This window comes from Cherax quadricarinatus, chromosome 5, assembly GCF_038502225.1.
Source record: "Cherax quadricarinatus isolate ZL_2023a chromosome 5, ASM3850222v1, whole genome shotgun sequence".
NCBI lineage: Eukaryota > Metazoa > Arthropoda > Malacostraca > Decapoda > Parastacidae > Cherax > Cherax quadricarinatus.
The window spans coordinates 77,403,950-77,428,478 of NC_091296.1; the positions used below are offsets into that span (position 1 = coordinate 77,403,950).

Here is a 24,529-nt window from a genome sequence, read left to right on the forward strand (position 1 = left end):
GCTGCTTTGTACGTAAATAATTTATTGCTTTTGATGTTTAGTTAGAATAGCTTTAAAAAGTTAAAGTCCTTTCTCAGTGTGAAAATAGTAAGAGTTTACCTAATCTATAGTATAGTATTTTGTTGAGTTTCATACTGTAGTGCATTTGTAGAGTAGCAAGTAATTGACTCGGTGATGGTTCTTGTTACGTCCCTCTGCTTTAAAGTCCATTTTACCCATTATAGATGAAGGATTCTGATTTTTCGTAGTTAGGAAATTCTCTTGCTTGCTTGTAGAAGGAATAAAATATAAGATATGTTATGCGGAATAAAACTGTGAAGCTTTTCTTACCTATATTGATTAAATTTGTCTAATAATTATAGTATTATAATCACTTCTTTGGCCAGTCAACTTATCCCAATTCCCAGTAATCTTTCTCTCCTGTTACAACATCTCTTGGATTATAAATAGTCGTGTAGAGACTTTACATGAAATTAAAGTGTATAAACAAATACAAGTGTTGTAAACAATATACAATGGTCCCTCAATTATCGTCCTTAATCCGTTCCGGGAAGTGGGACTATTATCGAAATAGACGATTTTCGAATCAATTTTCCCCATAAGAAATAATGTAAATACAATTAATCCGTTCCTGACACCCAGAAGTATTAAAACAAAAAAAAATTTTACATGAAATATAGATGTAGTACATAATACAATGGGACATGATGAATGAAACATTAACAGCATAACACTTACCTTTATTGGCGATTCTTCTTAGTGTATGGAAGACTGGAGGAGGAGAGAGATTGAATTACTGTTTGGAAGGGGAATCCCCTTCCATCAACACCTCAGGTACCAAGTACTTTTCTGGGATTACTTCTCTTCTCTGTTTCTTAATGCCACTAGGACCAGCTTGAGAGTCACTGGAGTCCTGTCTTGCAAAAAAAATGTCCAGAGAGCTCTGTTTCTGGCGTCTCTTTAAAACTTCCCTAAAATGGGCCAAGACTCTGTTACTGTACAAGTTACCTATATGGCTTGTAAATCCTTCTCAGGGTGATGTTTCTTCATAAATCTTTCCATCTTATCCCACATTTCAAAAATTTCCTTAATTTCTGAAGAAGGCACCTTCCTCCATCTCTCTTCCTCCTCCTCTGCAGCAAGATTCTGAGCTGCGATCTGTTGCTCTTCCTGCTGAAGCTCTTGCAGCTCCTCAGTGATTAGCTCTTCATTGTGGTCCTCCACCAACTCTTCCACATCCTCCAAACTCGCATCCAACCCCATGGAACTCCCCAGTGCCACAATAGAGTTCACAACTGACATAGGCTCATCAGGGGCTGCCTCAAACCCTTCAAAATCCCTCTTGTGGTCACAATCTGGCCACAAGTTTCTCCAAGCAGAGTTCAAAGTCCTGGTAGTCACTCCCTCCCAAGCCTTACCTATAAGGCTTATGCAGTGGAGAATACTGAAGTGTTCTTTCCAAAAATCTCGTAGGGTTAAGTGAGTGTCTGAGGTCACATTAAAGCACCTTTCAAACATTGCTTTGGTGTAGAGTTTTTTAAAGTTTGAAATGACCTGCTGGTCCATGGGCTGGAGGAGAGGAGTGGTATTCGGGGGCAAGAACTTTACTGTGATGAACCCAAACTCCTTCAGAATTAGGTCATCCAAGTTTGGAGGATGAGCAGGTGCATTGTCCATTACTAGGAGGCACTTGAGATTCAATTTCTTTTCTAGAAGGTAGTTCTTCACACTAGGGCCAAATACTTCATTGAACCACTCAACGTAAATTTCCCTCGTGACCCATGCCTTATTATTAGATCTCCAAAACACACACAATTTACTCTTCATAACATTGTTTTTCTTGAACACTCTGGGATTTTCAGAATGGTACACTAGTAACGGCTTCACTTTGAAATCCCCACTAGCATTAGCACAGGACATGAGCGTCAGCCTGTCTTTCATAAGCTTGTGTCCTGGCAGTGCCTTTTCTTGTGTGTGACTCAACAATCAATATTTGCACCAATAACTCATTACAGTTGTGACCGGGTGTGGAAGTGTGAATTGCTCATTACTCTATAATTTGTTCATGATTGTAGCCATGTATAAACATAAGTAACCATTCTACAGAATTCATTACCTTTGTAACTTGTGAGCTCATTACCTTTGTACCTAGTTCAGCTATCAAAACTTTGGGGGCCCAGTCCCTGGACCCATTACGTACCTCTGTAATCTGTAAATACCTTTGTAACTTGTCATGATTGTGACCAGACCTACCTGGAGTTCATTACCTTTGTAAATTGTGAGTTCATTACCTTTGTAAATTGTGAGTTCATTACCTCTGTAACTTGCTCAGCTATCAAAACTTTGGAGTCCAGTCCCTGGACCAATTATGTACCTCTGTAATCTTTTGACTACCGCCCACAGGATAGGTATGGGGTGCATAATAAACATATTAAACTAACTAACTTCCTGAATAATGTTGGTCCTCTTTGGCATTTTCTTCCAAAAGAGGCCTGTTTTGTCACAATTGAACACTTGTTCAGGTTTCAGTCCTTCAGCCTCTATGTACTCCTTGAATTCCTGCACATATTTTTCAGCCACCTTGTGGTCCGAACTGGCAGCCTCACCATGCCTTACCACACTGTGTATGCCAGTACGCCTCTTAAATCTCTCAAACCAGCCTTTGCTGGCCTTAAATTCACTCACATCACCACTAGTTGCAGGCAATTTCTTTACCAAATCGTCATGCAACTGCCTAGCCTTTTCACAAATAAGCGACGTCATAAGACTGTCTCCTGCTAATTGTTTCTCGTTTATCCACACCAATAATAACTTCTCAACATCTTCGAGTACTGGTGATCTCATTTTTGTCAGCATATTTACCCCCTTTGCAACAACAGCTTCCGTGATTTCCTTCTTCTTGGCTATGATGGAAGATATGGTTGTACGGGATTTGTTATACATCCTGGCCAGTTCGCCCACATGTACACCACTTTCATATTGTTCAATGATGTTTTTCTTAAATTCAGTTGTATTTCTCACCTTTTTAACCAAAGGCTTGGCACTAGGAGGTTTCTTTGGAGCCATGGTAGCTTATTTAGCACTTGCAAGCACTAAAATAAATGGAATATTATGAAATATGTCGTATGAACACGTGAAGGGACCGTCGCTCACTGGTAAACAATGGCACACTGGCTGGGAACGGAGGCCGAGATGGCTCAGAGCCGTGAGTACGCGTCCAGAACGAAGGACGATTAGCGAGTTAAGGGACCATTTGCGAGCCAATGTTTAGACAAAATAACGCGACGATTTCCAAAATGGATGACTTTCAGGCCGGACGATTATTGAGGGACCACTGTACTTGAAAACCCAAAATCTTAAACACAGCTTGAGCATCAGGTCAAAAAGTAGAAGCTAAATCCTTTAAAATTCAGGTTAATAGCAGGCCTAGAAGCTGGAGCTCAGCTCCATCAAAAGACAGGAAGATTATTAGCAGCACTTTTTATGGATTTGTAGGGTAAAAGTTGTTATGGTTTAATCAATATTTCACAAATGGCTTTACTAAGTTGGACATAAGTTGCATGCTAATTCATGCTATGATCCTATTGTGATATGATATTCACTTGAAATTTTCAGATTTCTTTTTAATCTTATATAAAAAGATTACTAAAATTAATTTTCTTAATTAAATTTTGTAATTAATTGTTTATTTGCTTTAAAATTATTTATACTTAATTTTAAGGTGGTACCTTTGATGGTGCCACCATCTCAGATGAAGCCGTGAGTTCCTTGCTTTGTACCGCAATATCTACTAGATGATGTTGTGTAAACACATTATCATTCGTGTCTTTAGGTTTAGTAGACATTGTTATTTTTGTATTGAAGCTGTTTTTTCCTGATAAGCAATAATTCTCGTAATGTCAGTGTTGAACACTGTGTTCATGCTCATTCATATTACAGTACAGTACAGTGTGTATTTCCATTTTGTCATCCATTCATCCAATACTAGACATTTTTTTTAATATACAGTGTAAATGGCTGTAATTTACTTGAAAACTCAGTGGGTCTAACAAAAACCTTCAAACAGTGATGCTAACTTTGCAGAACACAAATTCCTTACATAATTAGAACACTAGAGTACTCGAACTAAGTGATCATTGACAGGTTAAAAATAAAATATAGTCCGACATCGCTTGATGAGATACAATGGACGATCACATTCACTCAGGTTACATTCCTGAAATCTTTTATCAATGATTTCTATGACTTATGGAGTAAAAAACATAAAGTAAAAATAGCAAGAAATAATAGTAAAGGCATGCCACTAGTTTACCTGGAGTTTACCTGGAGAGAGTTCCGGGGGTCAACGCCCCCGCTGCCCGGTCTGTGACCAGGCCGCCTGGTGGATCAGAGCCTGATCAACCAGGCTGTTACTGCTGGCTGCACGCAATCCAACGTACGAGCCACAGCCCGGCTGGTCAGGTACTGACTTAAGGTGCTTGTCCAGTGTCTGCTTGAAGACAGCCAGGGGTCTATTGGTAATCCCCCTTATGTATGCTGGGAGGCAGTTGAACAGTCTCGGGCCCCTGACACTTATTGTATTGTCTCTTAACGTGCTAGTGACACCCCTGCTTTTCATTGGGGGATGTTGCATCGTCTGCCGAATCTTTTGCTTTCGTTGTAAGTGATTTTTGTGTGCAAGTTTGGGACTAGTCCCTCTAGGATTTTCCAGGTGTATATAATCATGTATCTCTCCCGCCTGCATTCCATGGAGTACAGGTTCAGGAACTTCAAGTGCTCCCAGTAATTGAGGTGTTTTATCTCCGTTATGCGTGACATGAAGGTTCCCTGTACGTTTTCTAGGTCAGCAATTTCACCTGCCTTGAAAGGTGCTGTTAGTGTGCAGCAATATTCCAGCCTAGATAGAACAAGCGACCTGAGGAGTGTCATCATGGGCTTGGCATCCCTAGTTTTGAAGGTTCTCATTATCCATCCTGTCATTTTTCTAGCAGATGCGATTGATACAATGTTATGGTCCTTCAAGGTGAGATCCTCCGACATGATCACTCCCATTTCTTTGACGTTGGTTTTTCACTCTATTTTATGGCCAGAATTTGTTTTGTACTCCGATGAAGTTTTAATTTAAATCTCAGGATATTGAAAACTTGAGCTATTATAGTGCAACTTGTGTTTACTGTACATATGTGAGTTTACTCCTGCCTAATATCTCACAACAAAACTTAGCCCCCTGCCAGTTTGGGCTTAGGTTGAAAAAATTACAAATGATGCAATTAAACAAATGCTTGAACTGCTATATGCAGTGCTTGAAAAAAACGAATATTCTCTTGGGTTTTTCATAGACCTGCAGAAAGCATTTGATACAGTGGACCACAATATTTTACTCCTTAAACTAGGACATTACGGGGTCAGAGGACATACTCTTGAATACCTAAACTCTTATCTTAGCAGTAGACATCAGTATGTCTCCACAAATGATGTAACCTTGACTACTCAGCCTGTAGCCATTGGAATGGCACAGGGCAGTGTCCTTCACCCTATGCTCTTTCTCATTTACATCAGTGATCTCCCCAATGCATCTCATCTCCTTAAACCATTTCCATTAACCCTTTGACTGTTTCCGACGTATAAATACGTCTTACGAGCCAATGTTTCTGACGTATTTATACGCACAAATTCTAGCGGCTTCAAATCGAGCGCCAAAGGCCTGATAGGCCTACACGGGAGAGAATGGGTCTCAGTGGTCGGTGTGCACCCTGTGAAAAAAATCTGGGACCTAGCGGTGCATTGTGGGAACGCCATGTTGTCAGTCCATTTTCACCATGCCTCTCGGTAAGAAGTTCCTCACTCCTCGGCGGATTGGAGGTCTTTTGTTCCCAAGTGATAGCTCTAACAGCGATGAAAGTGTCAGTGACAGTGAATTCAAGGGTTTTCAAGTGAGTGTTACCGAAAAAAGTGCCCAGGATAACGTAAATAGTGACGAAAACCCAGATGACCCACAACCTTCGACCTCTGGTGCTGTGCCGGCTTGTTCACGTTCACGTTCGCCTGTACCAGGACGAAAGAGGAAACTATTTGGTCGTGTACAACACCCTGATGATAGCAGTGATAGTGATAGTGATAGTGATAGTGATTTCAAGGTCATTGAAAGCAGTTCTAGTGACAGTGAGAGTGAATATTCCCCAGTGAAGCGCCAGTATGTACGACGTAGCATGCGGTCTGGTAGTGTTTCATATGTTGTTCCAAGGGGAAGGAGAAACTCTGGGAGCACATCCCGTGGCCCAACACCACGACCTGATAGTGAAGATGACGATATTGTAACGATGGGTATGAATGGTGACAGTGAGGGAGGAGGCAGTGGTGGTGATAGTGAGGGTGGCATGGCCCATGTGGCACCATCACCGGGCCACGCTACTAGCCACGCGGCTGACTCAGCAGAACAACCAGCCTCACCCTACCCCACACTGCCACAACCTGCACCACCACAACCTGCACAGCCACAACCACAGCCACAACCACGGTACAATATCCAGACCCCACCAGCAGACCGCATCTGGGATTGGCAGGACGGTGACGAGTTTGTTCCCAGTCCCCATGACTTTGATGAAACACAAAGTGGAATAAAGCCATCTTGTCCACTTGGGAACAATGCCAGTGAACTGGACTGCTTTGAGTTATTCTTCGATGAACCCCTGATGGACATCATTGTCAGGGAAACCAACACATACTGTGAATACACCATGGCAAATACAATTCTCTCACCAAAATCACGGCTACACAAGTGGAAGGAGACAACTGTGGCAGAGATGTACCTGTTTTTTGCCACAATAATGCTTATGCCACATGTGTATAAGCACACTGTCACCACATACTGGACAACAGATCGCCTGATTTCAACTCCAGGTTTTAGTGACATTATAGGTGTCAATCGTTTCCTGATACTGTTGCGTATGTTACACTTTTCAGACAAAACCAGGCCTGACAGAAGCGACAGGTTATATAAGATAAGAAATGTGTTTATGTACCTGAAACAAAAGTGCTGCATGTATTTTTATCCCTTCAGGAAGCTTGTTATTGATGAGTCCTTGATTTTATTCAAAGGAAGACTCTCATTCAAGCAATATATACCAAGCAAGAGGAAACGCTTTGGTATAAAGCTATTTGTACTGTGTGATTGCAGAAGTGGTCTTGTTTTAGATATTATTGTGTACACTGGCAGTAATACTTTGAGAGATACCATGAAGTTATTGGGTATCTCTGGTGATGTGGTTCGAACAATGATGGAACCATATCTTGGTAAGGGGCATATGTTATTTACTGATAACTGGTACACAAGCCCCTTACTCAGTGATTTCTTGCGAGTGAACTTGACAGACGTGTGTGGCACAGTGCGTGGTAATCGCAAACATATGCCAAGGTTCGACGCTGGCACTCGCAGAGGTGAGGTGCAAGCCTTTGCTGCCAATGACATCATGGCATTTCGGTGGCATGACAAACGTGATGTCACATTGTTGACATCAGTTCACACAAACGAAATGGTACCCAGTGGCAGGGACAACAGAGAGACCAATGAACCCATTCTAAAGCCTGCAGCTGTCATGGACTACAACCTCAATATGCGCTTAGTGGACAAATGTGACATGCAGATTGGGTTTGCAGACTGTGTACGCAAGAGTTATAAGTGGTATATCAAACTTTTTTTCCATCTTGTTGATATCTCTATGCTAAATGCTTATAACATATACAAGTTGAAGACCAACAAAACACCAAAATATGGTGAATTTTGCCTGTCAGTAATCAGACAAATAATTGCAAAGTACAAAGGAGCAACTCCTGCAATAGACCAGCGCCCACAGACGTCATCTCGTATGAGGCCTGGTGATCACTACCCCATACAACTGCCTCCTACTACTGCCAAGAAAAATTCTCAGAAGAGGTGTTATGTATGTATGCATACCACAAAACGCCCACAAACACGCAGAGACACTCGTTTTATGTGTGAGGAGTGTGAAGTGCCCCTCTGCATATACCCATGTTTCAAAGAGTTCCACAAGCTGCAGCAGTTCTAGGAACGTGCTTAGTGACTGTACATATGTATATATATTATGGAACAATAGTAATAAACATTGTTTTGTATTGTTTGTTTGTGTAAACAAAGTGTATACACAAACTAATAGTGATAAAGTTTGTTCTGTTATTGTGTTGTAAATAATGAGTGTATATTTGAACAATGCACCTTACATTGGTCTCACAGGCCACATAAGTTACCTGGAAAAGAAAAATATTGAAAAATGCAAGAAACCTTTGAATTAGAGTAAATAAAAGAATACCGGGTGGGCGGCAGTCGCCGCTGTTGCCATACGCACGTCAATTTCTGCAAACTTTGCGGCTCTATATCGGTAAGTACTGATGGCAAAAATTTTTTTTTAGGCTTAAAACACTAGTAAAAATATTCCTAACATTTTCATAAGAAAAAATAATTTTTTTTTTTCGAATATTTGGCGACATAGAATGACAGTTTCAGAGAGGGCCCTGAAACAGTCAAAGGGTTAACAGATGGCACTACCTCTGTCTTCTCTTGCTCAAACCCAATTGTGCTTGGTGACACTGTTAACGACGAGCTATTGAAAATATCTACGGGGATGACAACCAACAAACTCGCTTTCAGTTTAGACAAACCTACTACATGCTGTTCGGAAACAGAGCCTTAAATATCCAACTTAACTGAGGGTTAATTTCTAGGTCTTCACCTTAACTATAATCATAAATTTCATTCCCACATCCAGCATATATTCAAGAAAATTTTCAAATCAGTAGGCATCCTTTGCAAGGTATGGTACTATGTGCCCCAAATGACACTCCTTACCCTTTAGCACTCTTTAACCCTTTGACTGTCGGTGTCGTATATATACATCTTAAGAGCCAGTGTTTTTGACATATTATTACGCTAAAATTCTAGCGGCTTCAAATCAAGTGGGAGAAAGCTGGTTGGCCCACATGTGAAAGAATGGGTGTGTATGGTCAGTGTGTGCAGTATAAAAAAATCCTGCAGCACGCAGTGCATAATGAGGAAAAAAACTCGGACCGTATTTTTGGATTAAAATGCCGACTTTGAGGTGTATTTTCGTAGAGTATTTATCATTTTATTCTTGTTTTCTTGGTCTCATTTGATAGAATGGAAGACATATTACAGAAATAGAGATAAAAAGGACCTTGAAATTGAGCTCTAAGTAGCGAAAAATGTTCGGTTTTTGCCGATGTTCAAGAGTAAACAATAAGTGTCCAACTAGCCATTCTAATATGCAGTCATGAATGGGTTGACATTATTTATACAATTATTACAATAATGCAGTAGTCTGCATAACAGTAAATCTTCTATTTTTTGTCTGAATAAAAATTCAAAATAGAAAGCAAGAGTAATATAAGAGGGGCCTGGAGACATGACTAATGAACAGAGAAAATGTTATTTTAGTGCCAGGAATGTGTACATTGTTTATTCTGGACCCTATTTTGAAATTGGCATTGTGTTATTTTGCATGAAATTGGCCAAATTGCCAATTTCTGACCACTTTATTGGGTAGTTGAAATCAGTAAATGGGCAGTTTCTCATACTCAATCGATAGAACAAATGGAGTTCTAGCGAAACAGCTGTGAGTTTGGTCGACAGGAACAATGGAATTGGCAGAAAATAGGGCTCAAAGTGGGTGAAATCGCTGTTGCATATATATCGCCGAGATTGATGACTTTGCAAGAGCGTAATTCCGTAAGTTTTCCATCAGATTTCATACTTTTGGTGTCATTATCATTGGGAAAAGATTATCATTTTATAAGAATTTTTTTTTTTTCGAATATTTTGTGACAGAGAGAGACTTCAAGATTTGGGGTCTCGACAGTCAAAGGGTTAATATATCCCTACGTCACCTATGGTATTTGTGCTTGGGAGATCAACCACAGTCAACCACCTTAAACCTTTTATAACCCAAGGTAAAGCTGCTGTGCAGATGATTACCAACTCCTGTGCCAGACACCACACCCCACCACTTAAAGCCTGAACCTCCTAAATGTACAAGATGTACGCTCATATTATTGTTCTTACTATATATACAGAACATTACACCCCAATAAAAAACCCTCCTCTTCAGCTTCTCGTTGATAGCTACATCAGAATGCACAGTGACAATACAATGCACAAGGCATTCTTCGACAACCCTCATGTCAGTCTTGCACTATGCAAAAAGGCAATGCACATAAAGGGCCCAAAGATCTGGAATTCCCTACCTGAACCAGCAAAGGATCCCCTGATTACACACAAATTTAGGGCTATGCTTAAAAACGATCTCATCTCTTAATACTAACTAAACCAACCAAAACAACTTTTAATCAGTTTGAAGCAACTCTCCCAAATATTATATTATATGACCTCTAGTCTATTAAAACATCTGCCAATCCATAAAATATTACTGTTTGAACCATTAATTGTAATGTTGTTTTTATTATGTGCAACTTCAAGATTATTATTCTTATAAAGGATGGATAATGAGAACTTTCAAAACGAGAGATGCCAAGCCCATGATGATCCTTTTCAAATCACTTGTTCTCTCTAGGCTGGAATACTGCTGTACATTAACATCTCCATACAAAGCAGGTGAAATCGCAGATCTAGAGAGTGTACAGAGATCCTTTACTGCACGTATAAGTTCTGTCAAGCACCGTAACTACTGGGAACGCTTGGAAGCACTTGACTTGTACTCGTTGGAACGCAGGAGGGAGAGATATATCATAATCTACACTTGGAAAATCTTGGAAGGAATGGTCCCAAATCTGCACACAGAAATCACTCCCTACGAAAGTAAAAGACTGGGCAGGCGATGCAAAATGCCGCCAATAAAAAGTAGGGGCGCCATTGGTACACTAAGAGAAAACACCATGAGTGTCCGGGGCCCAAAACTGTTCAACAGCCTCCCATCAAGCATTAGGGGAATTGCCAATAAACCCCTGGCTGCCTTCAAGAGAGAGCTGGACAGATACCTAAAGTCGGTGCCGGATCAGCCGGGCTGTGGCTCGTACGTCGGACTGCGTGCGGCCAGCAGTAACAGCCTAGTTGATCAGGCCCTGATCCATCGGGAGGCCTGGTCGTGGACCGGGCCGCGGGGGCGTTGATCCCCGGAATAACCTCCAGGTAACCTCCAGGTAACCCTGACTACCTCACATTAGTACTAAGATTATATAAAGATTTATTAAAAGTTAACCATTCTTATCTTGTCTAGACTTAAGTAGTTATTATGTATACTAGGATTTATTTGCCCGAAATGCCCCAGCATGATAGCTCCTTTCTTTGTACTTAATAAATCAAAATTGTAATTGCACATTGTAACCTTTACAAAGAAATAAAATCTTTAATCTTTTTAATGTTTAACATATTGAGCAATGGTTCCCCCATTACAAGACACACTGAGGGCAAATTTTTAGGTCTTCACCTTGACTGCAACCTTAAATTTCAGTCCCCACATCCAACATATAGTTAAAGTCTCCAAAACAGAAGGCATCCTTTCTGAAATAAGGTACTATGTACCCCAGATGGTACTACTTACACTATACCACTCTAATCTACCATTACCTCACCTATGGTATTTGTACTTGGGGATCTCCGATCTATAACTAATCACATTAAACCATTAATATTCCAACAAAAAGGTGCTGTGTGGATGATCAACTCCAGCGCCAGACAACACACCCCTCCACTCTTCGAGAATTTGAACTTATTTAATATACAAAATATGCACTCATATTACTATGCCTGCTATATATGCAGAACATTTAACTCCAGTCTCCTCTCAAACTTCTTGATAGCTACAATAGAACACACAGGCACAACACAAGGCCAAAACTCTCTTCGATATCCCTCATGTTTGTCTCACCCTATACAATAGTGCAGTGTAAAGGGCCCCAAGATCTGGAATTCATTGCCCAAACCAGTAAAAGGTCTCCTGTCTGCCAGTCAGTTTAGGACTATAATTAAAAATCACTTCATCTAAACTGAACTGTACCAACACTATACTATGCCTGAAATCATAGAACGAGTTTGAAACTACTCAAGAAATCACAATTAACTTAATTTAAAGTATTAATCTTCTTCTTTCAACAAACTGGCCATATCCCACCAAAGCAGGGTGACTCAAAAAGAAACAAACTTTTCTCTTTTTAACTTTAATAATATACTATACAGGAGAAGGGGTTACTAGCCCCTTGCTCCTGGCATTTTAGTTGCCTCTTACAACACACGCGGCTTATGGAGGAAGAATTCTGTTCCACTTCGCCATGGAGATAAGAGGAAATAAATAAGAGCAAGAACCAGTAAGAAAACAGAAGAAAACCCAAAGGGCTTTGTATATATATGCTTGTACATTTGTACATATATGTGTAATGTGACCTATGTGTAAGTGTAAGTAGAAGTAGCAAGACGTACCTGAAATCTTGCATGTTTATGAGACCGAAAAAGGACACCTGCAATCCTACCATCATGTAAAACAATTACAGGTTCCTGTTTGGCACTCAATTGGCAGGATGGTAGTGCCTCCTTGGGTGGTTACTGTCTACCAACCTACTACCTACATTAAAGTATTAATGCACACTTAAAATTGTACTTTTGTAAATTGTGCTAATCGTAATATTTTTTTTCCTACCTCTCTACTATAAATTTTATTACTTATAATGTTTTTTGTAATAATACATAATTAAAATTCACTACTCCATAATCTGTCTAATTGTAAGTCTGCCTGAAATGCTATTGCATGCCAGTGGATTGCTTTGTGCTTAACAATATTTTATTACATATAAACTACACATTATATACAATACAAAGAAATAAAAAATTTAATTTGATTTTGATAAAAAAAAGCAAATTTTAAAAAACATCCAAGCTTTTGGTACTTCCAAAAGCTAAGGGTATTATGAATTGTGTTCAAATTCAGATTTTTATTTCTTTTATGCTGAACAAAGATAATGTTTGCAGTTTGCATGCAGTAAAACATTGTTAAGCACAAAACAAAGCCATTAGTGCACAATGCATTTTGGGCAGACTAATCCTAATGCTTAAAGACTACTTAAGATTTAGACACAGACTATTAAGTAGGATTTCTTATGCAGTTAATTACAATTATATGCACAATAAAAAAGGTAGTTGTAGATGAATGGTTTAAAGAACCGACACGTTGTTAAATTAGACACATGTGCAACTCTTGGGTATCTTTATTGAGGAAACGTTTTGCCACACAGTGGCTTCATCAGTCCATACAAAGGATAAACTTGAAGAATAGGAGGAGAATGAGGTAATCAGTCCCTCAACCTTGAGTCGACGTGGTCAGTCCATCAGTCTTGAGTAGAATACGGCATATGAGCGGACTGATGAAGCTACTGTGTGGTGAAACGTTTCCTCAATAAAGATACCCAAGAGTTGCACATGTGTCTAATTTAACGTGTCGGTTCTTTGAACCATTCATCTACAATCCTGTCAGACACTGCAACTTCTTGGGATCTTAATACTTGGGAATTCTTCGCTTGCCTAACCCTTGGGCACGACCTACTTCCACATTGGACAAATGTGACACCACCTACGACTGCTGCACCTCTCCTGCCATATGGCTTATAAGCTGCTTCTCCGCTCATATGCTGTATTCTACTCAAGACTGACCACATCGACTCAAGGTTGAGGGACTGATTCTCCTCCTGTTCTTCAAGTTTATCCTTTGTATGGACTGATGAAGCCACTGTGTGGCAAAACGTTTCCTCAATAAAGATACCCAAGAGTTGCACATGTGTCTAATTTAACAAAAAAGGTAGTTAATATACTAATGGTATAATTTCAGAAGTACCATTCATTATTGCAAACTGATTCTATGATCTTCAGTTGTGTGGAGTGATTGATGGTGAAGATACAGGAAGTTACTTAGTTACAGTTGATCAATGGAAACTCCACGCATGACTTACCTGGAAAGTTTTTCTTCTCCACCTTATTTAACCCGTAAACGGTCCAAATGTATATATACGTTTTTTCAACATTTGAAAATATGTAAAAAAAGTAGATCTTTTTTTTTTTTTGTACATTTGAAAACGTGTAAAAAACTTCGATCTACTTTTTTTTTTTATGTTTGAAAATATGTAAAAAAAAGTAGATCTACTTTTGGAGTACTATGCATGTGAACGTAGATCTGTTTGAACCGTTTACGGGTTAATTTTCACATTGGTCTGAATTTATAATGTACATAAAAATTAAATGAAATTAGAAAAAATATACTGTACTGTATATGTGGAGAGAAGTTATGGAAGCAGTGTGTCTTTTGAACCAGCAATATCACTAAGGCTCCCCTGGTACCAACTTAATGCTCCCCTTTACTACCCTTTTATTCTTTCACTACTTGATGACATGACCCTTGTAATAAAAGTACTCAGCTCAGAAAAAAACATCAAATTTCCATTATTACCCATGTAATAAGGAAAGTCCTGTAATTGTTTTACATGATTGTAGGATTGCTGGTGTCCTTTTTTCTCTCATAAAAATGCAAGATTTCAGATGCGTCTTGCTACTTCTACTTACTTAGGTCACACTACACATACATGTACAAGCATATATATACACACCTCTCTGGGTTTTCTGCTATTTTCTTTGTAGTTCTTGTTCTTGTTTATTTCCTCTTATCTCCATGGGGAAGTGGAACAGAATTCTTCCTCTGTAAGCCATGCATGTCGTAAGAGGCGACTGAAATGCCGGGAGCAACGGGCTAGTAACCCCTTCTCCTGTATATATTACTAAATTTGAAAGGAGAAACTTTGGTTTTTCCTTTTGGGCCACCCCACCTTGGTGGGATACAGCTGGTACGTTGAAAGAAGAAGAAGAATAAGGAAAGTTTAATATTGGGCTTTTTGGAGGCAATTGAGATGATGGGGTAAAAGAGGTAAAGTGAGTTCATGACATAGGATAGATGGGGGGGAGACATATGGTAGATGTGGGTGTAAATTTGATTATTGCCATATACTCAAATGCTATATTAAAAATTATTCAGCCACATATGAAGTAGGAGTTTGAGTTGAAAAAGAATGCTCAAGTTAAGCATTTTGGACATGAGATTCTGTGTCTTAAGTGGTGAAGGGACTAAAGGTGTGGATTTACTCATTATCAGGATTAAGAATTTATGCATGTAACTGAACTGAGCTCAGTATTTTTGGGAATAATAATCCTCTTCAAGGGGGGCTCCTTGGCGTGGTGAAGAGGCTCTTGGTCTGAGGAATTAGCCCTGTCGGTCTTCTTCCTCAGACCGAACCTAATTACCCCCCATTCTCCCCTCCCCTATCCCATCCTCCCCATCCTCCCCTTTTTCCATTCCTCCTCCTCCTCCTCACCCCTCCCTTTTGGCCTTCGGGATTTCTCCCACAGGCGCGCTAGTTCCTAGGTAGGGGAAAGGACACCGGGGTCCATCCCATTCCGTTGAGGTTCTTGGCGGTGGCGTAGTTTGCCGTGGAATCTGGATTGCCTGGGGATGTCCCAATCCCTCTCTGGTATCCCGGAGTAGCTTTGGGTGTCTTTTGGGCGACGGGTGTATCTCTGGAAGCCACCTTTCGGATTCCGGGGGTGGTGGCCGAAAGAGGTATGCTTTGTGGCGGATATCCGGCCGCCCTCTCTTTTGTCCACCGAGGTAGCTCGGCAGATGTGAGGTTGCTATCCCGGATTGCTGGTTTACTGGCATGAAGGGTAGGGTATGGCACGGGTTCCATGCTGCATCTGCGCTACTAGCGGTGTTGAGGTCCTCTTGGGCGCGGAGGGAGATTTCCGGCCCTTTCATTCCTCCTGGGAACTATTCCTCCCCGCTCCCCCCTTTTTTTATTCTTTTTTTTTATTTTTATTTTCTTTTCTTCTTTCTTTTTTTTTCTTAAAAACAAAAAGCAAAGGAGTAACCTAACCATGGCAGCCCAAGTCCATGAAACCACTACCCCCGGGCCCCTTCTTGATACCGCACCCCATTCTGACCCTGCCTTGTGTTTAGACCACTCTTCGGACACTCCTGATGCCCCTGTACCTCTTGCTGGTGCTGTTTCCTCACCCGCTTCAGGTACCGGGGCTTCGACTGACTCCTTCGATTTGTCTGAACTCCGCTCTCCTTTGACTATGCTTCCGGCTTCTCCCTCTACGGTACGGCAATTTTCGAATCGCCCGCCCATTTCATGCCGGACCAACTCCGGTCCTACTCCTAAACGCCAACGTCAATCTCCTGATGATGCTCCTTCGTTACCTTCCCATTCTACTCGGAAAGGACCGACACGTCAAGCACTCCCTCTCCACGCTCAGTTTCGGACCACACAATGGACTAAATTCTTTACTTTAAGACCAACTTCTTCTTCTGCCTACCTTTCTGACCATAGTATTGGCAAAGCGCTCCTGCGTCATGTTGGCAGAGATATTTCATTTCACGCTCTCAAGAGCGGTACACACATCGTCACTGTCCAGAATGCTACCCAAGCTCATGATCTTTCTCTCCTTTCGAATATCGATACTACTCCTATCACTATTGAAAAACATCTTTCTCTCAATTCGTGTAGTGGTACTGTCATTCTACCCCATACCATAGTCCAACAGAATTTCCAGTCATGTGGCAATGACATTTTTGAACAGCTGGAACTCCAGGATCTCCCAATCCTCAAAGTAGACACTTATGTCCTTCCTGCCCGAGGGCGGAGACGTTACCCTTGCAATGTGGCTCGTTTAACTTTTGACAGCCGAGAACTCCCGTCCTCTGTATATGTCGCGGGACATCGGTTACAAGTTCGAAAGGTGATACCTACACCGCAACAATGTAGAAATTGCTAGCGTTTTGGTCACCCAGCGAAATATTGCAGATCTCTTGCCGAACGCCCAGTCTGTGGTGCCGACGACCATTCTAATACATCTTGCAGTCAACCTCCATCTTGCCTTAATTGTAATGAAGCTCACCCTTCGTACTCCCGCCGTTGCCAGGTCTACTTAAATGAACGTGAAATCCGTTGCCTCAAAGAAGCAGAAGGTCTCCCTTATGCTATGGCAGTTACTCATCTCCGCCTCCAAGGGAGACTACCCCGTGTTTCTTATTCTCGTGTTTCCAAACATCCCCCCACTTCTGGGGTCCCATCTTCTGCAGCCTCCTCTGTTGTTACCCCTCCCATAGCCACTACGGCATCTAATCCTTTTGCTGTCCTTGGCTCTGACGTCCCGACTACAACTCAGTCTGTTCTCACATCTTCGCGTCCTTCCTCACAAGCCCCAGTATCGACAAGACCTCGTACGACACCTCATACCAATCGCCCCTCTACTCAGAAGTCCAAAAAATCCACATTGCTCAAATCTTCTTTGCCCCTTCCTTCCCTTCTTCCACCTCCACACTTTACCTTTCCAGTCTCTGTACCTAGTTCTTCCCCTCTCTCTGGCTCTATTACAAGTGTGGAGATTCACCCTCCTCCTCGTACTATGCCTTCCACCCCCGTCCCCTCCCAAGTTTCTCCCTCTTCTGCCACCTCCCAGGTTTCTGCCTCTTCTTTCCCCCCCCACACTTCATCTCCAGTCCCTTACACTTTTCCCTCCCCCTCTACTTTGGTACAGTCCATTACTGTCCCAATCTTTACTCACCCTCCTCCTCCTATCTCCAATATGGTCTCCCATACATCTTTGAATTCTGAAACACTTGAAGCCATTTCAGAATATATTGCAGAGACTAAACCTTCAATGGACACTGATTCACTTCCTGTTCCTTCTCTTCCCTCTCCTCCATCTTCACAACCCCATTCTTCGCAACGCTCCGTTCCTTCGCTACTTGAACATCTTCCAATGCCACCACACGTTGACTTTTCTAACCCCTCTAGTCCGTAGGTGCCTTTACCTACAGATACCTGATATTTTCTTCATCGCCAATCATGGCCTATTTACAGTAGAATATCCGCGGCCTCAGGGGTAATCGGGGTGAGCTTCAGATGTTGCTTTCCAGGTTTTCCCCTGTTGGTGCTTGCTTACAAGAACCAAAATTACACTCGGCTGTTTTCCAACCTATCTCAGGCTATAATTTATTGTATTCTTCAGATCCTTTCTCAGATGTGACCTTTAATGAAAGTGCCCTTCTTCTACGCAATGATATTCCGTACTGTCAACTATTTGTCCATACCTCGCTGCATTACACTGCAGCCCGTATCCACTTGAATAAGTGGTTTACAATATGTTCTTTATATCTCTCTCCTTCTCGAGCATTTTCTATCCCAGACTTTGCCTTTCTTGTTTCATCCTTACCACCACCACTTCTGTTACTTGGTGATTTTAATGCCCACCATTTCCTCTGGGGGGGGTCTCATTGTGACTCACGTGGCATTCAGTTGGAGGCTTTTCTCGCCTCTCACCCCCTCCATGTTTTAAATACGGGTACTCCCACCCATTTTGATCCTCGTACTCATACTCTCTCTTGCATCGATCTATCAGTCTGCTCTTCCTCCACTGCACTAGACTTCACCTGGTCTGTTTTACCAGACTTACATGACAGCGATCATTTTCCGATCATTCTTACTTCTCCTTCCTATTCACCACCTTTCCGTAGCCCTCGCTGGCAATTTGATCGGGCAAATTGGGATCTTTACTCACACCTCACTGCTTTTAGTGAGGTTCCTTCTTCATCCTCCATTGATGAGCTCCTACACATCTTCTCGACATCAGTTTATACCGCAGCTTCTCATTCTATACCCCAAACCTCAGGCAGGCATTCTCAGAAGTGCGTGCCTTGGTGGTCTCCTGCTTGTGCTCGTTCAGTATGTTTGAAACATGCTGCATGGGGCAGGTACCGGTACAATAGAACCGCTGAGAGACTTGTTGATTTTAAGCAGAAGCGTGCGATCGCTCGCCGTGTCATCCGTGAAGCTAAACGCACTTGTTGGCGAGACTATGTTTCCACCATCACCTCTGCTTCTTCTATGAGTGCAGTCTGGAAAAAAGTGAGGAAATTGAGTGGTAAATACTCTCCTGACCCGGCTCCTGTTCTACGGGTCACTGGTGTTGATGTAGCAAACCCTCTCGACGTTGCCATTGAACTTGGCACACATCTGGTCCGTATTTCCCGAGGGCTCCATCTATGCCCCTCATTTCTTTCCTCAAAGTCTGCCAGAGAGTTAGTACCCTTGGACTTTTCTTCTCTCAGAGAAGAACAGTATAATGTGCCTTTTACACTTCAAGAACTGGAGGCAACGCTCTCAGCTTGCCGATCATCGGCAGCTGGGCCTGACGACATTCATATTCGTATGTTACAACATTTACATCGGTCAGCCCTTGTAGTCCTCTTACACCTCTTCAATCTTATTTGGGCACAAGGAGTTCTTCCCCAGCTGTGGAAATCTGCCATTGTTCTCCCTTTCCGCAAACCGGGTACTACAGGACATGATGCCTCCCACTATCGCCCCATCGCTCTTACTAGTGCAGTTTGCAAAGTGATGGAACGCCTCGTAAATCGACGTTTAATGTGGTATTTAGAGACTCACAACAGTCTCTCCGCTAGTCAATATGGCTTTCGTAAGGGTCGTTCTACCATAGACCCCTTACTACGCTTGGATACGTATGTTCGTAATGCCTTTGCGAATAATCACTCAGTTATTGCCATATTTTTTGACCTTGAGAAGGCATATGACACAACTTGGAGGTATAATATTTTGGCCCAGGCCCATTCCTTAGGCCTCCGAGGCAATCTACCATCCTTCCTTAAGAACTTTTTAACTGACAGACATTTCTGTGTTCGAGTCAATAATGTTCTTTCCCCAGACTTCGTCCAAGCTGAAGGTGTCCCTCAGGGATGTGTTCTAAGCACAACACTTTTTCTCCTTGCTATAAATGATTTGGCCTCTGTTCTTCCACCCAATATTTGGTCATCACTCTATGTTGATGACTTCGCTATTGCTTGTGCAGGCGCTGACTGTCACCTTATTGCAGTTTCTCTCCAGCATGCGGTCGACCGTGTTTCCACTTGGGCCACCACGCATGGGTTTAAATTTTCAAGTACCAAAACTCACCAAGTTACTTTCACTAGACGCTCTGTTATCTCCGATCATCCTTTGTATCTCTATGGCTCCCGTATCCCCGAACGTGATACAGTCAGGTTTCTAGGCCTTCTCTTTGACTGTCGGTTATCCTGGAAACCTCACATTACCTCTCTGAAGGCATCTTGTCACAGCCGGCTAAACCTTCTTAAAACCCTTGCTCATCTTTCCTGGGGAGCTGATCATCGAACTCTGCTTCGACTACATTCAGCCCTCGTTTTATCGAAACTCGATTATGGTGACCAGATTTATTCCGCAGCCTCTCCTGCTACTCTCTCTAGCCTTAACTCTATCCATCACCAAGGATTACGTTTGTGCCTTGGTGCTTTTCGCTCTTCCCCTGTTGAGAGCCTCTATATAGAAGCAAATGTTCCATCCTTGTCTGATCGCCGTGATGCCCATTGCCTTCACTACTATGTACGCTCTCACGATCTACACAATCCTTCCATTTATAGAATGGTCACCGATATTAGTAGACATTCTTTATTCGTTCGCCGCCCCTGTTTGCTCCATCCCTTTTCTCTTCGCCTACATTCACTCTTGTCTTCCCTTCAGTTACCACCTTTATATGTTCATGTAGCATCTCACTTTTCCCTACCCCCCTGGGAAGTTCCAGCTGTTCGGGTCTGTTCTTTCTCACTCCCTTGCTCGAAAGCTCAACTGCCTACGGTGGCTTCCCGCTCTCTTTTTCTTGATCACTTCCACTCCCATTCTCATGCCACCGCTGTGTACACAGATGGCTCTAAGTCTTCAGACGGCGTCGGATTCGCAGCAGTGTTTCCGGACAGCGTCGTGCGGGGGCATTTACTATCTTCAGCTAGCATTTTTACTGCTGAACTGTATGCCATTCTTGCAGCACTTATTCGTATTGCATCGATGCCTGTGTCATCATTTGTAATAGTCTCAGACTCCCTTAGTGCTCTACAGGCTATACGAAAATTTGATACATCTCATCCCCTAGTTCTCCGTATCCAACTTTGGCTACGCCGTATCTCTACCAAACATAAAGATATTGTTTTTTGTTGGGTCCCTGGTCATGTCGACGTACAGGGCAATGAACAGGCAGACACTGCTGCGCTGTCAGCAGTACATGACCTACCAATTTCCTATCGAGGTGTTCCATTTCTGGACTATTTTGCTGCAATAGCTACCCACCTTCGCACCCGTTGGCAACAACGTTGGTCAACTCTGCTCGGTAACAAACTTCATTCTATTAAACCGAGCATAGGTTACTGGCCGTCTTCTTGGCATCAGTGTCGAGGTTGGGAGACCACTCTCTCCCGCCTTCGCATTGGCCACACTCGTCTTACTCATGGGTATCTCATGGAGAGGCTCCCTGTTCCTCTCTGTGAGCAGTGTCAAGTTCCAGTATCGATTAGCCACATTCTGTTAGACTGCCCTCTCTATCAACGAGCACGCAGAATTTACCTTCAACGTCGTCTTCGTTCTACTACTCTCTCTTTACCTTCCCTTCTTGCTGATGGACCCTCCTTTAATCCTGACTCTCTCATTGACTTCTTGACAACGACTGATTTACTCCACAAACTCTGATGATACTTTTCGCACTCCCCTCAGCCCTTTCTAGTTCAGTCTCTTGCTGCCTTTTACCCTTTCACCATCCACTGCCCCGCTGTTATCCGTAACCTATTACTCATCCATCTCCCTTTTGCCACCTGATGCCCTCGCTTCCTTCCTGCCCTGCAGCGCTGTATAGTCCTTGTGGCTTAGCGCTTCTTTTTTGATTATAATAATAATAATGGGAATAATAATATACCTTCTTTTATAAGAGACATGTTTGTGGACCAATTAAAAACACACAATTTTGTGGATATCTAATAAATCTTAATAAGAATATATGTGTCTGTAATAACTTATAAGTGTTATAAACACTGATTGGTGAATTGGTAAATCCCACATGGATGAAAATAAAACATTGAGTGGGAAGGCTCTATATATTTTGGTTTCAGAGACCCTCTTCATGAGACAGTGAATAAGGTATCTGATTGAGGTTGGAATATACAGATCCTTTTCACATCTGTGTGGGATTTACCTATTTGTTATAGCTCATGTAAAATTTTTCATTAATATATGTTGTGTTAATGTATGGTGTTTATCTCATATATTAATATGTTTTTGTTGGTTCTGACATTCTGTTTTTTTCCTTCCTGGACCAAAAAGCTTACTTCCCAAGTCATCAGGTAATAGACTGTGGGTGTGTCTTCAGGATCTCCTCTATTTCTTAACTGATGCCAGGTACTTTGTCATCTTGACATTTTTATGTCCCAGCCCCGCATCACTGCCACCCATGGTTAATCTTTAATTTGCCTCTTCCTGTGTTCTTCCTCACGTTTAAGCAGCTATTGAATGTGTGTAATGTTTAAAGGTGTTGCTTAATTTTTTTCAGCAGCAGTTTTAAAATTTTTTTTGCATGCTTTTAGTTTTTCATTACTATAAATGCTTAACATATCACCCTCTAACCTTCAAGGGAGGTCCCTTGATACTGGTGAAGGGCTCTCAATCCAAGAAATTTAATCTGAATTCCCTTTCCTTGGATTGAACCTGATTGCCTCTCATTCTCCAAGGCAGTGTGTGACCTCTATGGGTTTAGTGCTCCCCTCATGAATGAAAAACAAATATGTTGATATATCAAATGTCTGCATGAGTTATATTTAACCCCATATTATGAAATGCACAACCCTGTGTCTGCTTGAAGTGTATTCAGTAATGTGTACTGTGATGCTTTATATAAACCTTGTCATTTATTTGAGGATTTATTGCTAGGTACACCACTGATGCAAACAAAATGAATGTTATTAAATTACATCATTTTAAATACTAACATTATTTTGAATCGTATTGAATCGTGCATAGTACAAATATATGGAATAAGTCTATTGCATCTCTCGGTTGCTGTAATTAGAAGGTTTATTTAAGACTGAAACTACAATCCTAGATTCAAATATATTTTGTAATAAGCAGCAGTCTATAACTTGAATTGTGTAATTATTTTTTTTGACTCGCTGGCTGTCTCCCACCTAAGCAGGGTGACCCAAAGAAGAAAACACATTCACAACATGTTGATATATTAGACTATCAGCTTCTAGCATTAAGCTGGATGAAATTCTTAAAGAAATGTGAAAAAAGAAGATTTACAATATCAGCTTGTAAGAATTTAGAAGTTTTTTTTTCATACATATTCCAGCTGTAATTTGAAAAAGAAGTTCAGCATTAAATCTGTTGTTTCTAAAATTTTGAAATGTTGCATATACTGTAATAATGCATAAAAAAAATGTACAGTACTGTGGTATATTGTCACAAAATGCTTGACTGCAATTGTGTAAAAATGCCAGTGAGATAAAAGAACAATACTTGAGCTCTTTTTGCACATTTGTATACTTCTGTGTAAATGTACGACTCCACTCCAGTGCTATAGTGTGTTTTGATAGATTAATGTATGACACCACTCCAGTATTATAGTATATTTTGGTAGATTAATGTATAACACCACTCCAGTACTATAGTGTATCTTGGTTGATTAATGTATGACACCATTCCAGTATTATAGTATATTTTGGTAGAATAATGTAGGACACTGCTCCAGTACTATAGTGTATTTTGCTAGATTAATGTATCACACCACTCCAGTACTGTAGTGTATTTTGATAGATTAATGTATAACACCACTCCAGTACTATAGTGTATTTTGATAGATTAATGTATGATACCACTCCAGTACTATAGTGTATTTTGATAGATTAATATATGACACCACTCTAGTGCTATAGTGTATTTTGATAGATTAAGTAGAGTATAATTCTAAGATGATTCTATAATGATAGACTGCCTGAAATGTTTTGCATAATGAGGGTTTTTCTGTAAAGTAGTTATATATGTCATTCACCTAAATTGTATAATATACTGTACTCCACTTCATGGAAATAAAGTTTGTTTGTTTGATTAGTATCATAAACTGTATTGTGATACAAAACAAATTGTCAAGACAGCCTTTGAATGAGTGATGGTGAATGTATTTCTTCATTTTTTGGCCACCTTGTCTTGGTAGTAGATGGCTGGTGTGTAAATAAATTAATTAATAAAAGTAAATATTTTATTACCTCATGATACAATATATAGCTTTGACAACACTGAATAACATTAAAAAGAGGCTTCCTAATTGAATTAATATGTTGTGAGGTGTTGTTCAGTACAAAAGACAGATACAGTAGGGCCCCACTTATACGGCAGGTTAGGTTCCAGGCTACCGCCGTAAAGCGGAAATCGCCGTAAAGTGGAACACCCTTTTTTTCCCTTATAAATGCATACAAATATACTAACATATATTAAGTTAGCAATAGAACTAGGCATCAAAAAACAATAAAAAAGTACAATACACACATAGTGCACTCATTACTTATCATAAAATATTTATAGACTAAATCTAGGGTGA

The 24,529-nt window shown here is 41.1% G+C and overlaps 1 protein-coding gene across 1 annotated transcript in view; it reads left to right on the forward strand.

Moving 5' to 3' along the window:
- The window catches only part of LOC128692942 (polyamine-transporting ATPase 13A3), a 147,326-nt gene that overhangs the window by 47,133 nt on the left and 75,664 nt on the right, over positions 1 to 24,529 (forward strand). The window contains exon 5 of the mRNA XM_070104671.1: positions 22,261 to 22,335. Within this exon, the coding sequence (XP_069960772.1) occupies positions 22,261 to 22,335 (75 nt within the window). The remainder of the gene's footprint in view (positions 1 to 22,260; positions 22,336 to 24,529) is intronic.